The 22275-nt window shown below is 37.7% G+C and overlaps 1 protein-coding gene across 2 annotated transcripts in view; it reads left to right on the top strand.

Annotated features, from left to right (window-relative positions):
• Positions 1 to 4284: 4284 nt before the first annotated feature.
• Positions 4285 to 22275, top strand: part of LOC121295444 (NHS-like protein 2) — a 97603-nt gene continuing 79612 nt past the window's right edge. The window contains exon 1 of one of the 2 annotated variants that reach the window (XM_041220053.1): positions 4285 to 4681. In XM_041220053.1, coding sequence (XP_041075987.1) covers positions 4405 to 4681 — 277 coding nt within the window. In that variant the 5' untranslated portion in view covers positions 4285 to 4404. The remainder of the gene's footprint in view (positions 4682 to 22275) is intronic. The other variant, XM_041220054.1, reaches the window with a different exon arrangement.

The raw sequence follows: 22275 nt of genomic DNA, 5'->3' as shown, positions 1-22275 counted from the left end.
TTATTGTTTTTAATGTCTTTAAAACAAGCCAAGTAATGGGAACTACTTATTTTTATATATTGCATACTGAGGACTGTTGAAGTTTAAATTACTTTCAATTGGTCATTGCAGTCTGTAAGGTTTATTTATCTTTAAAACCTTGTTTATACACCTTGGATACTGATGTAAATTCTGTATCCATTCGATTTATGTTGGAACTTTTTATTTCAACCTAGCACTGTACTACTTGTACTAAAACAGAATGGCCTGAATTCTGTTTTAAGTATTAAGCAACATGCTGTTTTGCAAACCCAACATCTGGCAAAAAACTTGAGCAGCCAAAAGTGTGATTTAATTCTTCACCTGTGATGTGAAGTTTACCGTAAGTCTTACCAGTAATTCAAGTAAATGCTTCATTGACTTCCACAAGATGGCACTGATCACATGGCTATACTATTTCTATTAAAAATGGAAGATCAACTAACATGAAACCTATGTATGGTCCCACCACAGCTGTAGCTATAACAATAGAGAATATTAGAAAGAAAACTTGTATTACAATAACCTACATCCTCAGTATGTACAACTGTGACCAAGTTATGCGTCACCTGGAATTTTAGAATTGAAACATAAATTTAAAAAAAAAAAAAACTTTATGAACATAATTTAGATCTTTTATTTAACCTCATGTAATCAAAGACTACAAGATACTGGAAGTGTCTACTGGAAGCCATACTAGAAAAAGACAAGAAAAAGGATGATAATACAAGGATTATACAGCCTGCAACACATACAGTTCGAATTGGACTGTGTGGCTGACTTTAAGAACTTACAAAATGAAATTGATAAAAGAAAGTACACATATCAAAATGAAAAAAGATACATTTACAAGTACTGAATAAAGCTATGACATGTTACTCTCAAAAAACAATTTCAGTAAAGTTAAATGTGATACAGAAGTGAACTTTGTTCTGTACTGATACCGTTCATGTGTACTGTTCAGATGTGCTTTCCATGCTTGAATTAACTTACTTCTGCCTTCCTCCTGGGAATTATTTTCTAAACAAGCTGTTTGGAACTCAAATAGCTTTTCCAGTGACTTTTTTTTTTAATAAAAAAATATTAAATTACTGAAATATTAAATTTTGACAGCCCATTGCAGACAGATAGACCAAGCAGTGACACTTGGGAATAGCTTCTACTTTTCAATGTTCTATATACAAGTTTGAATTAACACATGTACAATATTTAACCATCCTATACATTATAGTACAGTAAATTAATTGAAAAGGGGAAATAATTAATATAATTTCCTAACCCTATATATACATACATACACTGCTGTGCAAAAACATTATCAGCAAATACAGAGAAACGTCATCTGTAATTACAAACCCAGGACTGGAAGACCCAAAAAGCTGTCTAACAAGGACGAGCAATACTTGAAGATAATATCCTTAAGGAATAGAAAGAGGACAGGTGTTGAATTGACAACAGAACTGGCAGAAGGCACAGGTGTTGTTGTCCATCCATCAACCGTCCAAAGCAGCTTTGACCATTGTTCTATAGTCCTATTTCTGCGTTCTTGTGCATATTTTAGTCTTGTTCCCCTTTCTTAACAGAGGTATTGTTACTGCAACATATCATCCAACCCCTGATTTCCAGTGTGACCTTTGCACTGTTGTTTTGATGGACACTGACCTGTGTGCCTCTTTCGTTCTCTCTCTCTCTCTCTCTATATATATATATATAGGATCATTCCACAACACTTGCATGCAGAACAATATATTGCTCAATGGCTGCATAATAAAATTAATTAGATTGAAAATGATATAACAATGGTTGATATTTTGGAATGGGTATTTGTTGCTCTTCCTTTCAGGATTTATACATTAAAGCCATATGGAGACTGCTGGGCACCACCTGTTTTTCTCTAATCCAACCCAGCAAGTGTACTAACAAGCCATCCTTAAAATAACAGTATGTGCATTGGACTCTGCAAGGTATTTAAAAATAAAGAGAATGATTTTATTTGTAAAACATGTCCCTGGACCATATGTGCATAACTGAGAACAATAACTGGATCAGCAACTATAATTCACCTTAACATTTTTATTTTTTTCAGGGGGATGGAACTCTGTAGCAGTCTGACTGATAGGAGACCAGAAACTGGTAAGGGTTATGGAAAATAAGAGTTTTCTTTTAGCATTCCATGCATTTGGTGAAAATGTTTGTCTGCCAAAGAATACCTCAGCTATATCACATTCTCAAAGTGGTCTTTCTTACTGATGTGTTTGATACACCCACTAAAGGCAGTGTTGCAGGAAATAGATTATGGTTCCACTTTGGTGTACCTAATGTACTAGACATGTTTCTGAGAGCTCTATGAAGCCACAGAGTTCTTCAGTTTTACAAATATACAAGGATGTGATGACCACAAAGCTAAACAACAAACATAATACATTTGTTATGATAACTTGTAATTCACACCCATACCAATTTGTTATATTATTTCAAACAGATTTTTAAAAGTGTTCAAACAGGTATCTTGTAAATTGATAAAGGCTGTTTTTTTTCTTTTTGTCAAATCTAATTTATGCCGTGACACATCCCAAACTAAAAGAAAAAAAGTGAATGAATTCTGAACATTTATGTGATCTACAGTCTATAGTGTGGATTTGTTTTGCTGGTCAATGTATATTTCAGTCCAAAATGTGGTAGTTTTAAGTCATTTTCCTGGGTTTGTTAATTATTTAGACAGACATTTTAGCCCAATAACAGATCCAAGTTTCTCGACTCAGATAAGTGGGCGTTCCTAATAAAGTGGCCTTGCCCTGTACAGTCCTGTCCAAAAGGAAAAGAAAGTTGATCATGTGAGGCAGTGACTCCAGACACGGACACAAATAAAACATTCACTTTAGAGATGACCCAGATGGTTCTAATACAATGCTTCCATGTGATGGGACGTAATTAACAAAAAACAAAACAAAAAAAAAACACAAGAAACAACATTCACCACAAACACTGACCTGTGTGCCTCGCTCTCTTTGGGGTGCTTCCTCTCTGTTGTTGCTTTGTGGGACTCTTCCGTTGGAGCTCTGCACAGGGAGCTGAGCTGGGACTGATTAGCTTAGAAAAACACAGAGACAGGCCAAGCAGATGAGAGGTGGAGCAGGACTTCATCAGAGCGCAGAACTGGAATCATGAACAAACCTTACTAGAGCGAAAGCACAACAAAGCGCAACAGTGTCTGAAAGCATGGTGAAGCATTGGCAAGCACTCGAGGTATAGTAAAGTATATTAAAAATAAACCAGTGAGGTATACTAAGATATATTAAAAAAAAACAAAACATAGCAAACCATGGTAAACTATGCATTGCACTATGACCACACACATTTTACCATGGTAGACATGGCACATTTACCAGGAGGATTGTCACATTACTGTTCTGTCCAAGGTTGTTAAACAAATGACCCGTATAAAAACATCTAGCTGTAGTGCGATTCACAAAGAACACTATAGAGACAAAAGTTTCAAAAGAGAAGCAATAAGCCTGAGAACCTAAACCTAGGCAAAGGTCTCCTTGCCAATTAGACCAGATAGTGTATATAACATGAGATTGAACTTGTGAGTTAAAATATAAAAATATATTAAAAAAATAGTTTTTAAAATACAAGCAGTCCTCAGGGAAGCACATTGTTGGTTTTCCCACTGTAGTGGAGTTTTAAAATGTGTGTTGCTGTAATACCTAGCTCCATTCTATCTGTGTGCTTAAGCATTTTTTTTCTAGTATGTTATATTGTAACTGGTTTATTTGAAAGAGAACTTTGCATGTAGTGTCTAGGGTTATGTACTAAACATTGAGGACACAAGCTACTGTGGGACTAATCCTGAACGATTCCCCATGATGTTCTAATGTGGACAGGAGAAAATGACACCAACAAACTCATTTAACTTTTGACCCGGACCGAAAAACACGAGAGTCTATTAGCACCAATACATCAGAAATATATGCTAGTAATGGAAGTTATTTTTACCACTAGGGGATTTGATATATGAAATAGAAGAAACGTTTAGCCCCTTATATAGTCTTTTATTAGTAAATTCTCATGTGCTGTCCAATTATCCAGGCATTCTTTTAATGTTAAAGACATTTAAAAATGTGCTTGCAAAACAGTGAGATAGATATTATTAAAGAAAATGGATTCTAGATACCAACATAAAAGTCAAATACTTAAGTATCCTACTCTAATTTCAACAACAGTACCACATGCTTCAGTTTGCAACTAGAGCTCCACACTGTGGACAATTAATTGGAATGCAAAACATGAAAGTGATCGTAACTCCTTGTGCAGTTACCCTGCAACTGTTCGACTTTTCCACGAGTTACAGCTGAGCTTGAACTGCAGCGGATTTTCTTAAAAATGCCTTTCTGCAAAAGGTCTATTCTCCCAAAACAGGTCTGCAGGGCAGACACGAATCGGCAAGGTGCGGATTTCAAAGACTTGGCGGATGTTTGCAGTTTTACTCTGATCTCTGTTTTGAGACAGCTCTCAGATTTATCCAGGCACTCGCTGAATATCATTGAAGAACTGGAGAGGGAAATCACCTCGATATCTCTGAGATCGGGGACTTTAGAAAATAAAGTCATTAGTTTGCAAAAACACGTCTCGGCGCTGGTTGTCAAACCACCGATAAAGAGTAAGTAACAATCACTGTGCACATCAGATTCCTGTTTAATTTATGTTTTTTAAAAAAAGAAAAGTGTGTTATGTTTCTTTTTTACGCAATTGGCATGCAGCCTCGTTTAACTTTTGCAAATGTTTGATAATGATAGTTATGAATATTTTTTTATTAATGATACTGTTTTATTAACGATAACTGTGCCAAATCAATATACATTGGTTGTCGGCGCACCTCCTGTGTCACTAAGGTACGGAGAATTATCAGTAAATTTTTTGAATCTTGAAAAGTTCCTTCTGTAAAACATTCATTGGCAACAAGTCTAATTTAGTATAAGAAATGAGAAACTACCAAACTGGCTTAAGACACTCTTCTAGTTTATTATTATTATTATTATTATTATTATTATTGTATTTGTTTTACTGAATTATGTAAGGGTCTTTTGATGGAGAAGGGAGGTATAAGATGTATCGGGGAAACAGACAGTATAACATGAAATAAGCTGTGTAGAGCATATGTTGTATCTGTTTATACAGTAGGCATGCTGTTTGGTTTAACTATATTCATCACATCTTGTTTATTGGCTGACTGACTCATTCCGGTGGTGTTTTTTTCATAGGCTGTGTGAGTAATTACGTTATAAACTAGGCGCACGTGATGAAGCCAAATTTGATGTAATGACGCGATGCAGGTGTGCTGTTTTGTGGCACAAATTATTTTAACTAAGAAAACAAGGAAACGCCCACCTGAAAGGGTTGCGCGAGATAAGACTTTGGACCTTAAAGTTATTTTTAATATAATTTTGGTTTTCACAATTCAGAAAATGAACACGACTTTAACTGATGAGCAACAAACGGGGTTATCTAAAATTGTAAACATACGATTTTGTGGATGAACTATAGTTTGTCTTGTCCACAGTGGTAGTCAGGCACAGCACTTTCGTTTCAATGTGTGTACCATTTTCTGACATTACACTGATCACGTTTTGGTACACTTACCACATTCTGGTATTGTACTTAAAATAAATGTTGTCTGGTGCAGCCGTGTGCTTTAGTAATATAACACTAAAATTCTGTCAATAAAATGGCAATATAGTCAGTAGCCATTTAACACGTTAAAATGTGCGTGTGGGATTGTGAGTGTCAAAACAATACACCTAGTTGAGAATTTTCTATGTTTACGGTATGCCATCGTTGGTTTAGGTGGTCATACTGGCAGCATATCAGCATGAAACTAACATCCCCAAATAGAGAAACTATTTGAAAGAAGTCCAAGCCGTGCAAGTTAGTGTTCACCGAGTAATGCGTTTATCTTTGGTTAAACAGATTTGTCTGAAAAGGCATCTAAATATTTACATGGTGATTTCTCACTTTAGCGTACTGATGTTAATGCTGCCTGCTTCACGGTGAAGGCTAGGTTTTCTTTTCAGAAGGGAAAGCATTCATTTCAGATTATAGCAGGACTTTGTGTGTGTACTAATGGTATGAAACAGCAGTGTATGCTTTTAGCAAAAACAGAACAAAACAAACAAAACAGTTCATGGGAATATGCATTTCTTTAGTGTTTCTTCCAGGAAGGTCTAACATTAAAAAAAAAAAAAAAAAAAAAAAAAAAAAAAAAAGCTATTGGCTAAAAATATATATTCAAACTGGTTATTGAAAAGATTATTGTTTAGTTGAGTTAATGAAATCCAGTGGTACTTGGTTTACACACAGGATGCAGGACAGCCCAATGAACCAACACCAGTCCGGAACCCGCCCCCACTACTCAGCTTCCAATAGTGAGCTCAGAATGCTGAGCCAGAAAACAATTCAAAACAGTCCCCTTACAGAATTTCATCATGGGACCCATCATATAAGTGAAGCTCATAAGTCATACTGTGAAACTGCTCCTTCTCAGCACATTAAAACTAGACCTAGCGCCAGCAATATTGAAATCCATCTTAAGTGAATATGGGCATGCAGACTGTTTTAAATTTAGAAGTGACTTTCGCCCCTGATAAATATGATCAATATTCAGAATAGCTTTGGGTGGATTTGTCCGTGTGTTAGTACACAGGGTACAAACACTCTATGGCTGATTTCTCGATTTGTGTTCTTTTTGTATACAGCAGACAAGGACATAATGGTTAAACTGTAATTCGAGGCACCTGTTAATCCTAAAAATGTGCTGCTAATGTCTTGCTGACAGGTCAGATTCAAAGACATTCCCTTGATAGCTTTCACCGAGCACTTGCAGAGCAAAAAAACCCAAAACAAAACAAAGGGCATTATTTAAAAAAAAAAAAAGTTACCTGCAGCTCATTTTACAAGCATTAAGATAAGTAATTAAGTGTGTACAGCCAAAAATCTGAATATTGGGATTCGGATTCAGAGGTAGCTGAGGCACAACAATAGGCAATGCAGTCTATTTCTGTAAAGGAGAAATTTGAAATACAGCTGAGATTTGGTTGGAATGAACCCTGTGGAACTAGTGCTGGTTGCGTTTAATTTAGATAGAGCCTCTGCCATAAATGTATGTCTCATGTGGGTTTTACATCATGACTTAGTTTCCTGATTCAAAGGGTTCAGTTAAAAGTCACTCAACTCATTCCCCATGAGACACATACACAGCTGTACACTCAGTACAAGTATCTTCCCTTTCTTGGCTGAGGCTTTCATAGTGAAAAGGCTAGATGCATTCAAGACTTGTGTTGGAATTGAGATACACAAGACAAATTTGCAAGCAAGGAGAAACAGCCATATGCACAAAGTGTGTGCTGCTACCTGTTCAGCGATGAGCTGAAATATTCCAGACATTCCTCCTCAGTGTTGTTTTTTGAAATCTCAGTTTGTTTCACATGCCTTTACTTGCTGCCACGTGGGACCCTCTGGAAAATGACATCACAGTTTCTGTGGTTCTTAACAGTTTCAGTTTTTTGTGAAATGTGAAATAATAGCAGGAGATTTGTTTCTCATCAAACTTTAGACACTACAAAACCATAAAATTGACACAAGAAATGGTCACCTCCAAAAATGTATTTGGCATCCAGTGATCTGTGAAACCTGACCCCTCCTTTCTTAGAGTTTTGACTGAAGGACAAAGGGCCGGATTAGGGACATGGGGGCCATACTCTAATCCATACTTTATTGGCATATTGGTTAATATAGCCTGCGTGGGCACAGAGTGTAAGTGGAGCGAGTGAATTGTGTATGGAGCAGGGTAGTTGCTGCACCAGAGCTGATATTTCCAGCCTGCTCTTTCACAGCACTGAAGAACTGAGCACAGTTTTATTTTTCTTAAATACATGCTTGGTCATGGAGTTTGCACAATAAATTCAAACGAAGAAGGTGACAAATACAGATGCAGTCACTGTACAGTGTTTTCTATCATGCCTGTGCACGGTAACCTTTCATTTTCCAGTTTCAAACCAAAATTAGACACTTTTATGGTTTGCAGACTTGAGAATTTCAGTTAAAAAAAAAAAAAAATCTTTTATATTCAATGTGATTGGAGTTGCACTTTATAATTCATTATGGAGGAGAAAATAAAATGTGAAAATAAATGTAATATAAAAATGTGAGAAACATCATCTGTGTGCTCATCTGTCTATGGTTATTACGTAGCCTGGATTATTGTTATACAGTTCCACGTTATGCACCAGTACAGCGCTGTGAACGCGATTTATACTTACAGCATTCTTGAGGATAGTTCATACACTACAGGGTGGTCTGTCGATCCTGTTGAGACTCACTCACGTGTTTGTGTGTTGCTTTGAGCTCCCTGTGAGATATTCGGATACAAACAGGCCAGACATGAAGCTAATTTGATACAAATCCTATGCAGTTTGAAATATGTGAGAGACTGTACACAACATCTTAGGAGCCTGCTAAAAACCTATTTTACTGCAAGATGAGATTTCCTGACTTGCTTCCTTTTCAATGTATGCATATTTGCAGTAGCAATCAGTAATAATGAGAAAGCGTCTTTGAATTGAATTAGTTAATTTATCTGAACACTTTGTTGGTTTTTTACTCTGCTGATCATGGCTGGGCACGAGGCTTGTTAAACTGTGTATGCCTTTATTGCCTTGTACCATACGACAGAAATCAGATGCGAGTGATAATAATTAAATCTCACTGTTGTTGATGATCATTTTAATTAACATTCAAACATCAGTGGGACCATAGAACAGAAAATGATGCACTATGGATCAGAGACATAAAAAAAGCTTCAGTCCCAGGCAGTAAAGTACAAAAGCATTATCAAGTGTATAATGTAACATCCACTGAGGTTAATGGGTCAGTGGTTTTGTTAGTTTAACAGAAAGTCCAGCAGCTAATATTAGTAAAACAAAATCAATGTTTATTTTTATTTTTTTCCAAACCTGTTCGTAGATTCCTTCTATGGACTAGTAGTAAAAAAAAACAAAGTAGTTTAACAAAAAAAGGAATAACTTTAATGTCCTTTTTACTTCTTTTGGGGTTTTCTTTTGTAGAAACAAACACTATGGACTTAAACTGTTCTTGCCGGCTTCAGACATCCACATTTGAATTTCCTTCAGCCTCCCGCATTGTACACATTTACCTTTACCTGTCTGTTTTTCTAAAATTCCAACCCTGAAATGAAAAGGAACATTTCTAAAATGTAAACGGGCATACTGTGCACATTTGAGACGGGAAACGTTTTTAAATTGGATCCTAAAACTGAAATGAATGAATACGTAAATTGTGCCCGATTCCTACGTTCTATCCTGCAGACTGGTGCCTCTGATGTACTAGGACTAGGGACTGATCTCTCTCAGGAGGTAGAGGACGTGGGGCATTTGGTATTGTACATTGACAGGAAGCTGCTTGCGTGAGAGACTCAGAGACCAGGTCTGCTGTAATCGAGAAAGAAATACATAGCCTTATAAAAGAATTAACTAAAAGCAAGCTTCTGTGCCTCCTCTCTTCCTGTGTGTGGGCCCGTCCACTCGCACACAGTTTTTATAAAATGTCCCAAACAAATAGTGACATTGCGGGGGACACTATGCTGTACAGTATTTGAGTATAGGTTAAATTGACCCCGGGAGGACCTACCTAACAGAAGTGACAGAGGCTTTCCTAGCTCGGTGAGCTGTATGGGTTTCAGTTTAGGCATATTGAGATTCTGAAGGGCCAAAAACATGGGACAGGTGTACTGTAACTGTCTCAGAGGAAAGGGAACAATGCTATGTATGAGCTGTGATCTGGCATTAGTTCCTGTATTCCCTTAAGAGAAAATGACTAGGACTTTTTTGTAGGTGGATGTGAAATGAATACATTTTTCGCAGTCTATATTATGCATTTCTGTCTTTTGAAATCAGCAACTGTGCTGTAGAACAGCTTGTTCCACACTTAGTAGGGAATCAGAATACAGGAGGTTTGGCTTGGCAGGGTTGGGTGGATGTACTAATTAAGGATGGGCTTGTGTAATTGTTTAGAAAATGACTAATCCATATAATCTGTCTTGTTTTGCAAGAAATATAAATGGTCTGAGCAGACCCATTACCCATCCTAAGGCTGCCGCTGCAGCCAAACATGTTACTATAAATAAATATTAGAAAATAATTATTTATTTATGTGGCTCCGAGTTACTCAAGCTCCAGACAGATAGAAAAAAATAAGTCATTCTTAAAAGTGCAGGATAGTACTTGTACTGTAGCTATGGGTAACAGCGGTGGTTGAAACGCACATCTCTTGATCTATCTGCACTTCATTTCCAACTGTGTCCTCTGATCTTAGTTGCTACACTAAATAGATTCTGTTATTTTAGCCTGTCTTTGTAGCTGTATCCTTTTTGGGTTAGTCTGGTTGCTCTTTGCTGGATGTTCTCCAGGTCCACAATGTCCCTTTGTAATGTGGTGACCACAATTGGACACAGAACTGTAAGTGCAATCTCACCAGTGCATTATACAACCTCATCATAACCTCCTTGGATTTGTACTCTATACCTTATTATAAAATCATAAATACAAGTACTACTCCAGAACTGCTGTTGAACAATATTCAATGCACAGGGTGATATTTTCACAAAGTGCACTGAAATGTAGAGAAATTCATAACTATGATTTGTTAAGGATTCCTTGGGAGTTAAAGCCTGTGTATAAGAAAATGACCGCTCTACCTGATTGGCTGAAACAATCTCTGAGGTTTATAATAATTTTTTTCATCTTCTACTAGTTTGTGGCAAGGCTGGTTGTCTGTGGAGAAAGAAGGGATATGAAAACGAGATCCCTAATGGAGATTATTCACTTAGCATGAATTAACCAATCCCCAAAAGGAAAATAAATAAATGTGTTGCCATAAACTATAGCTGCTACACACTCGTTCACTGCATCTATATCGGTACAGAAAATGTTAATTCCTGAACCGGAAAAAAAATAATTTACAGATAGAAATTACAAAAGAGCAGTGAATATCCGAACGTAAGAGCTCCGCTGAGAGATTTCATTACCAATACCATACTATGCAGAAATCCAGTGTATGCATTTATATGGCAGATCATGAGAAAGAGTGCGTATTGTTGCTTTGTTACAGTTGTTTACATCGCCACCTCTGAAAGCCAATGCTGCAGGCCACCTTGCCCTGCTCGAGTCCTGGCATCCATTCAGGGGCTTCAGTTGTGTTGTCTTTGTTGTTTGATTTTTGTTGGAGGTAAAGCAATACCTCAGAGAGAGACACAAGCAGAGCCTGCAACAGACATTACAATTTCAGCCAAACATACGATGTGCATGCTGCAAACCACATTGTATAACACCCTTTCATATAACACTTCAGTCATTTCAGCCAGTCGGAGCACAAACAGACACTTACTGTGTTACACAGCAACAGTGCAAATATAGCTGGACTACATACTCCTTGCGAATTATGTAATTATGTCTATGCAGTTATACCAACAGCCCTACATGACCTGGCATGACAATTTAAATAAACATTATTGGTGTACACTGTGTGACAAAGTGGCTGAGTGGGAACAGGTGCAGGAGTGATGCAGTGCAGTAATTAATCAGACAGAGCCTTGTAATCCAGTTTGGAAAGTGTGCTTTATTTGTTTATCCAGCTCTGATGACCAATAAACAACAATCCCCGGCAATACACAACAATGTATTGGTAGACAATAATGGGCTTCTAGACCCTAAACAATAAATAATACGTATCTGCCCCACAATAATACCGACACGGTCATCAGTCCTGGGTGCGTGCAGTAGTGCTCGTGGTGGGTGATACAGTTTATTTTGTCACAGTAGTCCGGCTAGCGCTGGCCCTCGACAACAGCTCAGGAACCGTGTTAGCCATCTAGTGAATTAGACAATGACGAACAAATAAAAACACTCACGATACTGAAAGAGTGGTTACGGGGTCTCTCACAGTCCTTCTCGGTTCACAAACACAAACCAAAAAGAAGGAACAGATTATGATTCTCCGTCCCCTTTTATGCTGTCAAACATGATCCCTTGGTAAACCAGTGCAACCTTCTCTTTAATCTGCAGCTGCCACGTTGTTTCCCTTCCAGGTCAACGCGTTATTGCAACGGAGTCGCCCCTTCAATCTGGCCGACTTCCCTTCAACGCTGGGAAAGGACTGTCAGACCAGCCCATTCAAGGAACTCTGTTCTTGCTGCTTAGCGCCCTCACAGGTCGGGAGAGAGATTTACAAACAGGAATCATATTTCTGTCACACACTGTCCAGTTTAAACATAGCTGTAAAATCGCCCTTATAAAACCACATAAATGAAAACCTCGGATGCCAAAAGATGTCTGATTTGAAAAAAAAAAGTTTGTTTATGCATATGCAGTATTTTCACTTGTTGCATACTGGGAGTTGCAGTTTTAGAGCCTCTGTTAAAACTGCTATTGAACGGCAACCATTTCTGATGAGTTTCAGTAGTTAGAAAACATCTAAATGTAGAGTGCATTTCACAAACTAACTTCCACTTGTTTCATCTGTTTTCTGCAACACTAAAAAATGATTGGACTGACGTGTGACTTTAGTGCAGCAAGGGAAGACCTTCAGAAGACTGGGCCTATCTGCCAACATACATGTAATCCTTCATCCAGGAGCAGTGCTGGCAGCTGGTAAATGATCCAGTTGCTCTTCATTCCATCATTTCATGCCAAAGCTCTTGTATGTCAGACCAGTTTCTATTTCTAACACACATGTACAAAGCATCCGCCCACCCACTCTGACAGATTGATTGCATATCTGAGTTTGGCATCCATGCAGGAGTGGAGGCTTGCTGCTTTTAGTATCGTGGACTAGTATAAGAACAGTGGTGTCAATGTGCAACATAGTTTTAGGAAAGTGTTTTATTGGCTGCTGTCTTTGTTACCCTGTAATTAATCGAACACAATTTACTTTTAAATGCGACCCATAATATTATAATAACTGTCACAATCTCACATGGCCAGACCAAAGCCCTTGTCCTGAACCCAAATGAACCGTTGTGGGAGGAGCTATAACGGAGAATTCTGCTTAGATCGCCACACCCTCAAAAACAGGTGTAACTGTCCAGTGATCTCCCTGAGGAATGGAAGGCTATGTCACCTACAGTCAGAATGTTGTGTTGTGAAGTGTGCCAGAAGAATGCAGTCAGTAATTAAAGTAATAGATATTCCCTATTTACTGTTGGGTTAGCAGCAACATATCTGTGATTCACTCTAGGTAAAAATATACGACTGTTATTGTAAATGAGAGGGAAGAAAGGTTTAAAAAGTACAAATGACGTGCATTTGAGTAATTTATTATTGTAGTGAGGTACTGTGAAAGGGGTAGCATTGCTGAGGAAATGGAACAAAAACATGCCAAGGTGAAGGACAGAAAAGATGCTTCCTTTCTCCATCTCAGGAAAATGAACTTGCACGTTTCACTTCCTGGTTCACGTGGATGCTCTCCAAATATGAATGCCAAGGAACTGCGCTAGGACAGAATAATTTCCCAAAACATTATTCACGTCTGCCAGGGGCTTATCTCTCTGCAGGGAACACAACTGTTTTCATCAGCTGTGTTGTGCAGTTTACATAAAAAAGTGTATATATTGAATTGCCTGGTCTGGATACTCAGTGTGTCATTATATATATATACACACACACACACACACACACTCTACCAGTCAAAAGTTTTAGAACACCTCAATTTTTCCAGTTTTTATTGAAATTTACGCAGTTCAATGTCTCAATGTACTCTGAAACTAAAGCATAGAACAAATAAACAATTGGAGATAAAAAAAGAAATCTGGAATCGTTTTGTTTAACAAAATTTAATCAAAATTTTTTACTCAAAGTAGCCATCTTTTGCAGATATAACAGCCAAACACACTCGTGGCATTCTTTTTACAATGGAAATCAAATATTGTTTGAAAAGTTCTTCCCAACACTGTTGCAGAAGTTCCCACAAATGTGTTGCACTTGTAGGTTGCTTTGCTTTCACCCTTCTGTCCAGTTCATCCCAAACCAGCTCGATGGGGTTTAAGTATGGAGACGGTGCTGGCCATTCCATGATTTGAAGTCTAATGTCTTGTTCTTTTCTTCTAAGGTAGTTCTGACATAGCCTGGAGGTACGTTTTGGGTCATTACCCCTGACCAACTAGGTGTATACCAGAGGGTATTGCATGGCGCTGCAAAATGCTGTGGTAGCTGTTTTGGTTCAGGGTGCCACTCACTCTGTGCAAGTCGCCGACACTGGATCCAGCAAAAGAGCCCCGGACCATCACGCTTCCTCCTCCATGTTTGACAGTTGGTGTCACACACCGAGGAACCATCCTTTCGCCTACTCGACGGCATTCAAAAACCCTGCGTGATGAAATGAAGATTTCAAATTTTGATTCCTCTGTCCATAAGACCTTCTTCCAGTCTTCAGTAGTCCACTGGCGGAGCTTAATGGCCCAGGCAAGACTCTTTTTCTTATTTTGCCATCTTAGCAATGGCTTTCTTACTGCCACTCGACCTGTCAAACCTGCAGCTCGAAGTCTTGCTTACTTTGACCAGTGTTAAGCTGTGCTTGAAGCTGTTGTCCTGGGAGCAGCCTATCATGCAAGCTGTTGACTCTCAGAAACTTGTCTTCTGATTCTGTTGTGGCTTTGGGTCTGCCAGACCTCTTCCTGTCAGAGTTTCCTCCAGTTTCCAAGTGCCTTTTGATGGTATAGGAAACTGTACTCACTGACACCTTGGCTTTCTTTGCAATTTCTCTAAAGGAAAGACCTACACTTTTAAGGGTTATAATGGTCTGTCTGTCTTCCTTTGTTAATTGCCCTTTTCTTGCCATTATGATAGCAATATACTACTTCCTGCAGTACAATGTGGTCCAAATATTGCTTAAGAGGTTATAGTAACACAGTCTGTTCCAATGCTGCTTTTATACAGACAGAGGGTTTGTAAGTAATCAAGGAATTGTTAGTATCAACTTTCAAGGCTTAATTTACTTCCATTGCTGCAGAACAGCTGTAAGTTGTTAACCCATTACTTGTTCTCTGAAAAAGGCCTTTTTGTATAACTCTGAAATGTATATTATTTTTCAGTTTTTGGTAACCTAAACTTTTTTTTAACCTCTGGCAGTTTATCGCTTACCTTTGTACTATTTCAGGTTATTCACTGGACTTGAACTGCTTAAATTTTAATAAAAACTGGAAAAATGGGGGTGTTCTAAAACTTTTGACCGATGGTATGTGTGTGTGTGTGTGTGTGTGTGTGTGTGTGTGTGTGTGTGTATATATATATATATATACACACACACACACACACAAGAACAGGTTTAAACATCGGGCTTCCACATGCCAATGGCTGCATTTTGTTCAAAGGTGCACATTGTGCAGTATAGCTATTATTATGGTATACTCTGGGGTTTGTCCACTACCAGTTAGAGTAAACACATTTTTCATATAATATTTACTTTCACTAATCCACCAAACCATGCTGTTTTAATGAATGCATGCTCATACATTAGCAGCTGTAAATAAACAACTCTATTAGAGTGTAGAACATTTGCAGCTGGGATTATACCAGAGTATAAGAAAGAAAAACTATACAGTATGGTACAAAACCCCAAACAAATCACTAATCTGACCAAGATCTGATTCCCAACTGGTTCAGATTACAGTTTACTATATCTGAGAACCCAGGAATGGAGGCCACCTGTCACACATTACTGGGTACAAAATGCAAAACTTGTCCTGAGCCACTGTAACAGCTTGTTGAAGTACAGTGATGCAGATGGAAACGTGGCTTTTATTTCTGAGTGCAGTGCTCAAAGGACCTCGATCGTGAAAGTGTATTAATTCTGCTGAGGGTTGCTATGGATTTGATACTTAATGTGATTCCATGCTACTGCCCTCCAAAATGAAATGACACCCGCCTTGCTTGAAGATGTGTAGCAGTCTCGTTACTGTAGGAGTTTTCTTTGCAATTATTAGATTTTTCCACATCTTTCAGACAGGAAAGCTTTGGATATGATTGATATGTAACTTGCTGTCAGTGTAGCTGGTTGAAAACAAATGGAATGTTATCGCATTAGGGTTGCACAGTAAGGTTCATAAATTTTTCAATGAAGTGCCCCAGTTAGTCCAAAACAAATATGTTGCTCAGAAAATTGCAGTCATTGGGGCAATCCCAACAAAAAAAAACCTTTGAAACATATGATGGCTGCTTTGTGATATATGTGCCTCTATACTTCGAACTGGGCTAATATTAGGGATAATATATACCATGGACATCATGAAATGCAGGCTGCTATACAATATGTATAAAAACATCAAATGATCATTTAATGGAGGACTGTATTGTTAAAAGACATACATTAAATGTGTTAGGGAGAGTATGTATTTAGACTAAATGTAAAACACACTTATTTTTCATTCAAGGACCCCTTGGGGAACTACAGCAAGCTGTGTTGTGCTTTTAGTCTTGCAGTATGATACATGCAATTTATTATTATTATTATTAGTAGTATGACTTATTCATTTAGCAGGAGCTTTTATCCAAAGCGACTTACAAAGACTAGGGGGTGAACCATGCATCAACTGCTGCTGCAGCGTCACTTACAATAGGACCTCGGTTTACGTCTCACCCGAAGGACGGACACATACCTCTATACAATATATCATGTAAAGGAAGTATCATCATTCATCGATACACAGTGAATTGCTACACCCCGAGCTGATGCCACTAAATCTTATTTCACACAAGCAATCAGAATGATGTAATGTTCAAAAGAGACCAAGGCTAGAATGGTAATGGAGTTGAAAAGCCTCATACTGTATCCAATGCCATAATGCTGACCTACCACATACCTGTCTTTGTATTGGTGCTTAATTTAGATACCAAGTAATAAACACATACATGCAAATACTCTTTCCACAACCTTATCTCTTCATGTTGAATTTCCAGAGAAAGCTGCTATGCAGTGATGGATGTTAACCTTGGCAATACAATCTGGCAGTGGGACACTTGCATCTGTCCAGAGTTGTGGTTCCAAGCAGCAGAGCATCCTGCGCTTTACAGCTGTTCCCGTGGGCTGCTGGAGAGGTAGATGTCTGTACAACATTTCTGACCAGGCTGAAACAGCCAATACAAACAAATAGAATAGGAGTGGAGTGCAGGATGCTTCCTATAGCCTGGAGGACCCCCGTTCAAATCCAGACTATTCTATTGCTGACCGTAAACGGGAGCTCCCAGGGGGTGGTGCACAATTGGCCAAGTGCCACTGTGCATCAGAGACCCCTGCAGTCCGGCCGGGTGCCTGGGGGCTTACCTGTAAGCTGCTCAAATCTGCACTGTCCTCCGACGCTGTAGCTCTGAGGTGGCTGCATGGTGAGTCTGCAGTGTGGAAAAAAAGCAGTTGTCTGACAGCACACACTTTGGAGGACAGCATGTGTTCGTCTATACAGTGCAGGGGTGGTAACAGTGAGCTGAGCCTAAAAATTATGGAATATGCCAAATTGGGAGAACATAATAAAATAATTGACGAGTTAAAGAAAAAAAAAAGTAAGAATGAACTCTCTAATTTCTTGTGTAACGCCCCCTGCCAGCCTCCTCGGGGTGTGGAGTGCTTTGTGTGGGGTCTACAGAGCTCACCTCCCTCTCTCTCAGCTGGGGGGTCCTGGGTTCTTGGGTTTCTAGGGCCGAAGCAACTCTTCTGTGTCAGGTGTATCACTACAATTTACTGGGAATCTATATCTCAGAATAATAAAGAACAAACTTGAAATGGGGTTTGAAAAGGGAACTGATGCAAAAATAGTGAATGCAAACTTTCAATAATAATAATAATAATAATAATAATAATAATAATACAAATATTCAATATTAATGAAAAGGAAACTGACACGCTATAGCTGGGCTTCTCAAACCCGATCCTCGGGACCCCAATGTCTTTTGGTTTTCATTCCATCTGAGCTCTTAATTACTTAACTAAACCCTTAATTGAACTAAAGTTGCTTTTCAGCTCCTAAAAAATTACAGAATTCAAGCTATTTCTAGCATTTCATAGTTAACTTCATAGAAATCTGCAACTTTAAGAACACCCAGGTTGTGTGTGTTTGGGTATATTGTTGTGATCTGAGTCCAAGGCACTTCTGATCAGAATTATTTCCATTGGGCATTGTCCATCTTTGGTATTTGTTGACCAGCATATGATATCTCTTGGTTGCTTGGCAGTGAAGACATACAGAGACGTATTTTCCCATAGTTGGGATTTCACGACATTGGGATTAAACCATTGGAGTTTCTGTTTTGTTAGATAGAGAACTCAGGGGTCTAGTTGAAGGCATGGAGATGTATAAATAACTGATCAGATGACATGCTGGAGTTGCCGTGGAAACCTTACCATGTTTCCAGAGTTCAGAAGCACTGCGTCATGTGTTCAGAGCTCACTTGCGTGATCTCAGAGCTTGTTTTTACAGCCCATTTCAAATGCTTGTTTTTTCGGTTGGCTTCAAGGAATGGGCTTTTGAAAAGTTTGTTTTGGCTCCATACTTACATAGTTAAAATTTAAACTGAAGTGGATAACCCTTTCCGATTCAAGTCTTGTGGAACAATAAATGTGTAGTTAGAATTTCTAGTGCATGCTAATAGTGAAGAAAATACAGTGTGTGTATGTTTTTGATGCTGTAGATGTAGGGCCAAACGTTTCGCTTCCCGCCTAATCGGCGGTAAATAAACAAGTTCCAGCCTTGTTTCCATTTGTCACTGGGAAAAGTTGAGAGCGGTTTGAAATCAGCCCCTTAGTCTTCATTGGCAGCAGGGCAAGATGAAAACAGGTGGAACTGGGGCTCAATCAGCTGCAGTTCATGTTCCCAGCCTCTCCAAATGGCATGGATGAAAGAATGTGACCCAATGAGTATCCGTAAGGGGTGACACATCACACTGCAGGAAAAGATGTCTTAGTAGCCACATTGCAGAAATCCATTTATTGGGGTTAAATGAAGTTGTTCACATTAGTAGTAAATGAATAACATTTGGGGCACCACCGCACTTGTGAAAATAAAGGAGATAATGAACTCTTCAGGGATGCTAATATAGTTATGAAGGGGTTTAAGCAGGGTAACTCGGCATGCAGGTCCACTGGAGCTGTTTTTCCCATATTATATTTTGTATTATGAGATTGCAAAGTGTGTTTGACTACTATTATACACATCACAACCTTTACAACCAATCAGATCGCTCAGTTGCAGTAGCATATGATACACTACAGCTTTTGATTTCTGTAGTGTATGAAATGGAAAAAGTTTGTTGGGAGGGAAAAAAAAAAAAAACTAAAAACATCAGCCATGGAGAGCAAAGTAAAAAGATAAATGTCTAGATTTATTCGAGCATTTGAGAAAAAAATCCAAAGAAATTAAACAGAATGTTTTAATGATTTTTAATTTTTTTTTTTTTTTTTTAAATATAAATTACTGTTAGAGCGGTAAACATTTCAAATTCAAAAAGATTTATTTCAATTCAGAGTGTTTACCTTTCTGAACACTATGCTTAAAAACAAGTTATTGCTTAAGTACGAGCTGCTACAGCACTGGTTATTTCACAAATACTGTGTGTTTGAAATGACTGCATTATGTACTATACAATTCAATGCATTTTGTATCTTTTAGTAGTAAATTAAAGTAAATTAAACATGTGGTGCTTTTTCAATTTATGTTTTAAGGACTATGCCAATGTGATATTCCATCCTTTGTGATATTTGAACACTATTTTATTTAAAATCCCATCCAAATAAACTACAGTTACATAATTCAGTCATGGGGTGGCGCTGGTGTAAGGTAAAAACCTCAAATTAAAATGGGAAAGTGTGAAGTCTGCTTCTGTGGATATTTAGTGTTTCATAGTTCTACATTCTGAACGGTGGGTGTGTACAACCCAAACCATAATTTTTCCTTGTTTAAAATCCCTGCAGCATCTCCAGCCCAGTTAAATACACAAAGTAGCACAACTTCTGCTCATTAAAATCGTGGGTTGAAGACACTCCCCTGGAAGAACTGAATGGACTAAAAGCTGCTTCTAGCTGTTTATTCAGCAATACTACAGTATTTCAAAGTTTCAAGGTGATTGTAACAAGTCAACAATGCGTGTTCTAGTGTTGCTATGGAGATAGCAGATGTAGGTGTCTAAATGAGGGTTGACCACTCACCGAGATAAAAGAGCCTCTATCCTCTTTTGAAAACCTGGTTAGCAAACACCTCCCACTCTCAACTAAAAATATTGAATATTGAATTAATGCCAGTTTTGTTGGAATATCAGGCACAAAAAAATGAAATAACCAATGCTTCTCTCAATATGGCTTTGAAGAAGAATGGAGAGATATGGATAAAAAATTGAGGTCAGTTATTCACTTTTAATACAATTTCTATATGTTATATAAACGGTATGGTATCTCAGTACCTTTCTCATTTATCATTAAAGAAAATAAGAACACGTATGAATATGGTTATATGTCAATATGTTCTGCTATTTTATAGATTAAAACTATTTTGTGAACAATTGAAAGCATGCAGCCATGAATGTTTGCAAGGATTAGATTAAGAAGTGCTAAAAGAAAAGTAATACATTCAGTCACCAAAGTTCTGACACCAAATCTTTCTCAGTCTTCAATGTTGAAATGGGTTTTTGGTTCATATACTAGTATCTCTGGATAATGTGGACTCCACCCCCAATGATGGAGTGTGACGGATCTCATAATGATCACATTAATCATCTAATAATATAATTTGCTTCCTGGGCAAGGGCTTGGACACATTATAACAATATTACCCAAAATGAAGGAATAAGGCTAATTCAATTGAACATAATGAATACAGCTTATTAACCTGAGCTAAAAATGTCTAAATTCATACCTACCACATCCTCTGAATGTGAATAATGTAAGTTACAAACTGAGAACATTATACATGCATTTTGGGGTTGTGTTAAAATGAATGCAGTATGGCAACAAATTCATGAATACATTTCTAGTATTAACAATGTAAGGCACACAGTGATACCTAGCTCCTGTATTTTGGGTGTAACATCTTGTGTGATGCAATTTAATAGAAAGGATGTTAATACTGTCTTAAGCTATTGTTCTTTCATACTAAAAAAGTAAATCCATAGATACTGGAAAGGAGAGAAATGTCCAACTTCTACAGAATGGAAATATCTGATGCTCTATGTGTTACAGCTGGAGAAGCTGTACAAGACAGATAAAGTCAAATGAAATTACTTCCTTAATGTGGGGCCCATTTTATAAATTTAATTACAAAAACAGATTTGCAGCTTACAACATACAGTGGCATAAAAAAAAAAATATATATATCTGTTTTTTTTTTTGTTTTTTTACCATACTTTTCCCATTATGTAATAATTATCAGTGAAGGTACAGGTATGAGTTCTGGGTTTAGATTTATACATGTATGAATGCTAGAATTACATATTTGAAAATATGTTTGTATTAAAAGATTGTATATGTTGTTAAAAAAAAAAATAGCACTATTGAGTGTCAAACAATCATATTTATGGAAGAATAGCGTTTGCTTACCATTCACCCACATTTAATTCTCAGTATTTCTCAGTATCTCAGTAGGAGAGAATCCTTTCAGTTTCTCAGTTTCTTTTTCAGATGGTTTAATTTTTTTTTTTAATGCATAGCAATTTGGATTACGCACTGTGCATTACATCATTAGAAAGCTGTATAAACAGTTTCCCAGCTGGGGAGCTACAGTATGTGCACATTTTTAAGGGAGCAGTGGGTGTTTTGACTTCTTTAATCCTTGCGCAGTAAAAATTAAAGTGAGGATTCCTCATTCCATTATTTCTATAACAATCTGTGTATTATCATTCCATTATTTCTTGCTTAACCTCACACTGATGTGTCTTGCGTTCCTTGCGAGAACATTTACTATCCTGAGGGGGTCCTGCGTGAATGAGTGCTGGATATTTAATCAAAAAGTGGAGGCTGAAGGACTTCTTCTTGTCTGTATCATTTGCAGTCATGTGGCTTTGACCCCCTGTCTCATTACAAGCTTAAGTTGGTTTAATTTTAAGTAAAGCATTAATTAAGCAAGACATTGAGGGGATCAGGAAACGATAATGGTAACTAATGGAGAATTTGGGAACATAAAACATAAAACAATGGGAAAATCTGATTGTTTTG

This window comes from Polyodon spathula, chromosome 20 (assembly GCF_017654505.1).
Source record: "Polyodon spathula isolate WHYD16114869_AA chromosome 20, ASM1765450v1, whole genome shotgun sequence".
NCBI lineage: Eukaryota > Metazoa > Chordata > Actinopteri > Acipenseriformes > Polyodontidae > Polyodon > Polyodon spathula.
Note: the sequence above shows the minus strand (reverse complement) of the source record. Positions and strands in the feature narration are given on the sequence as shown.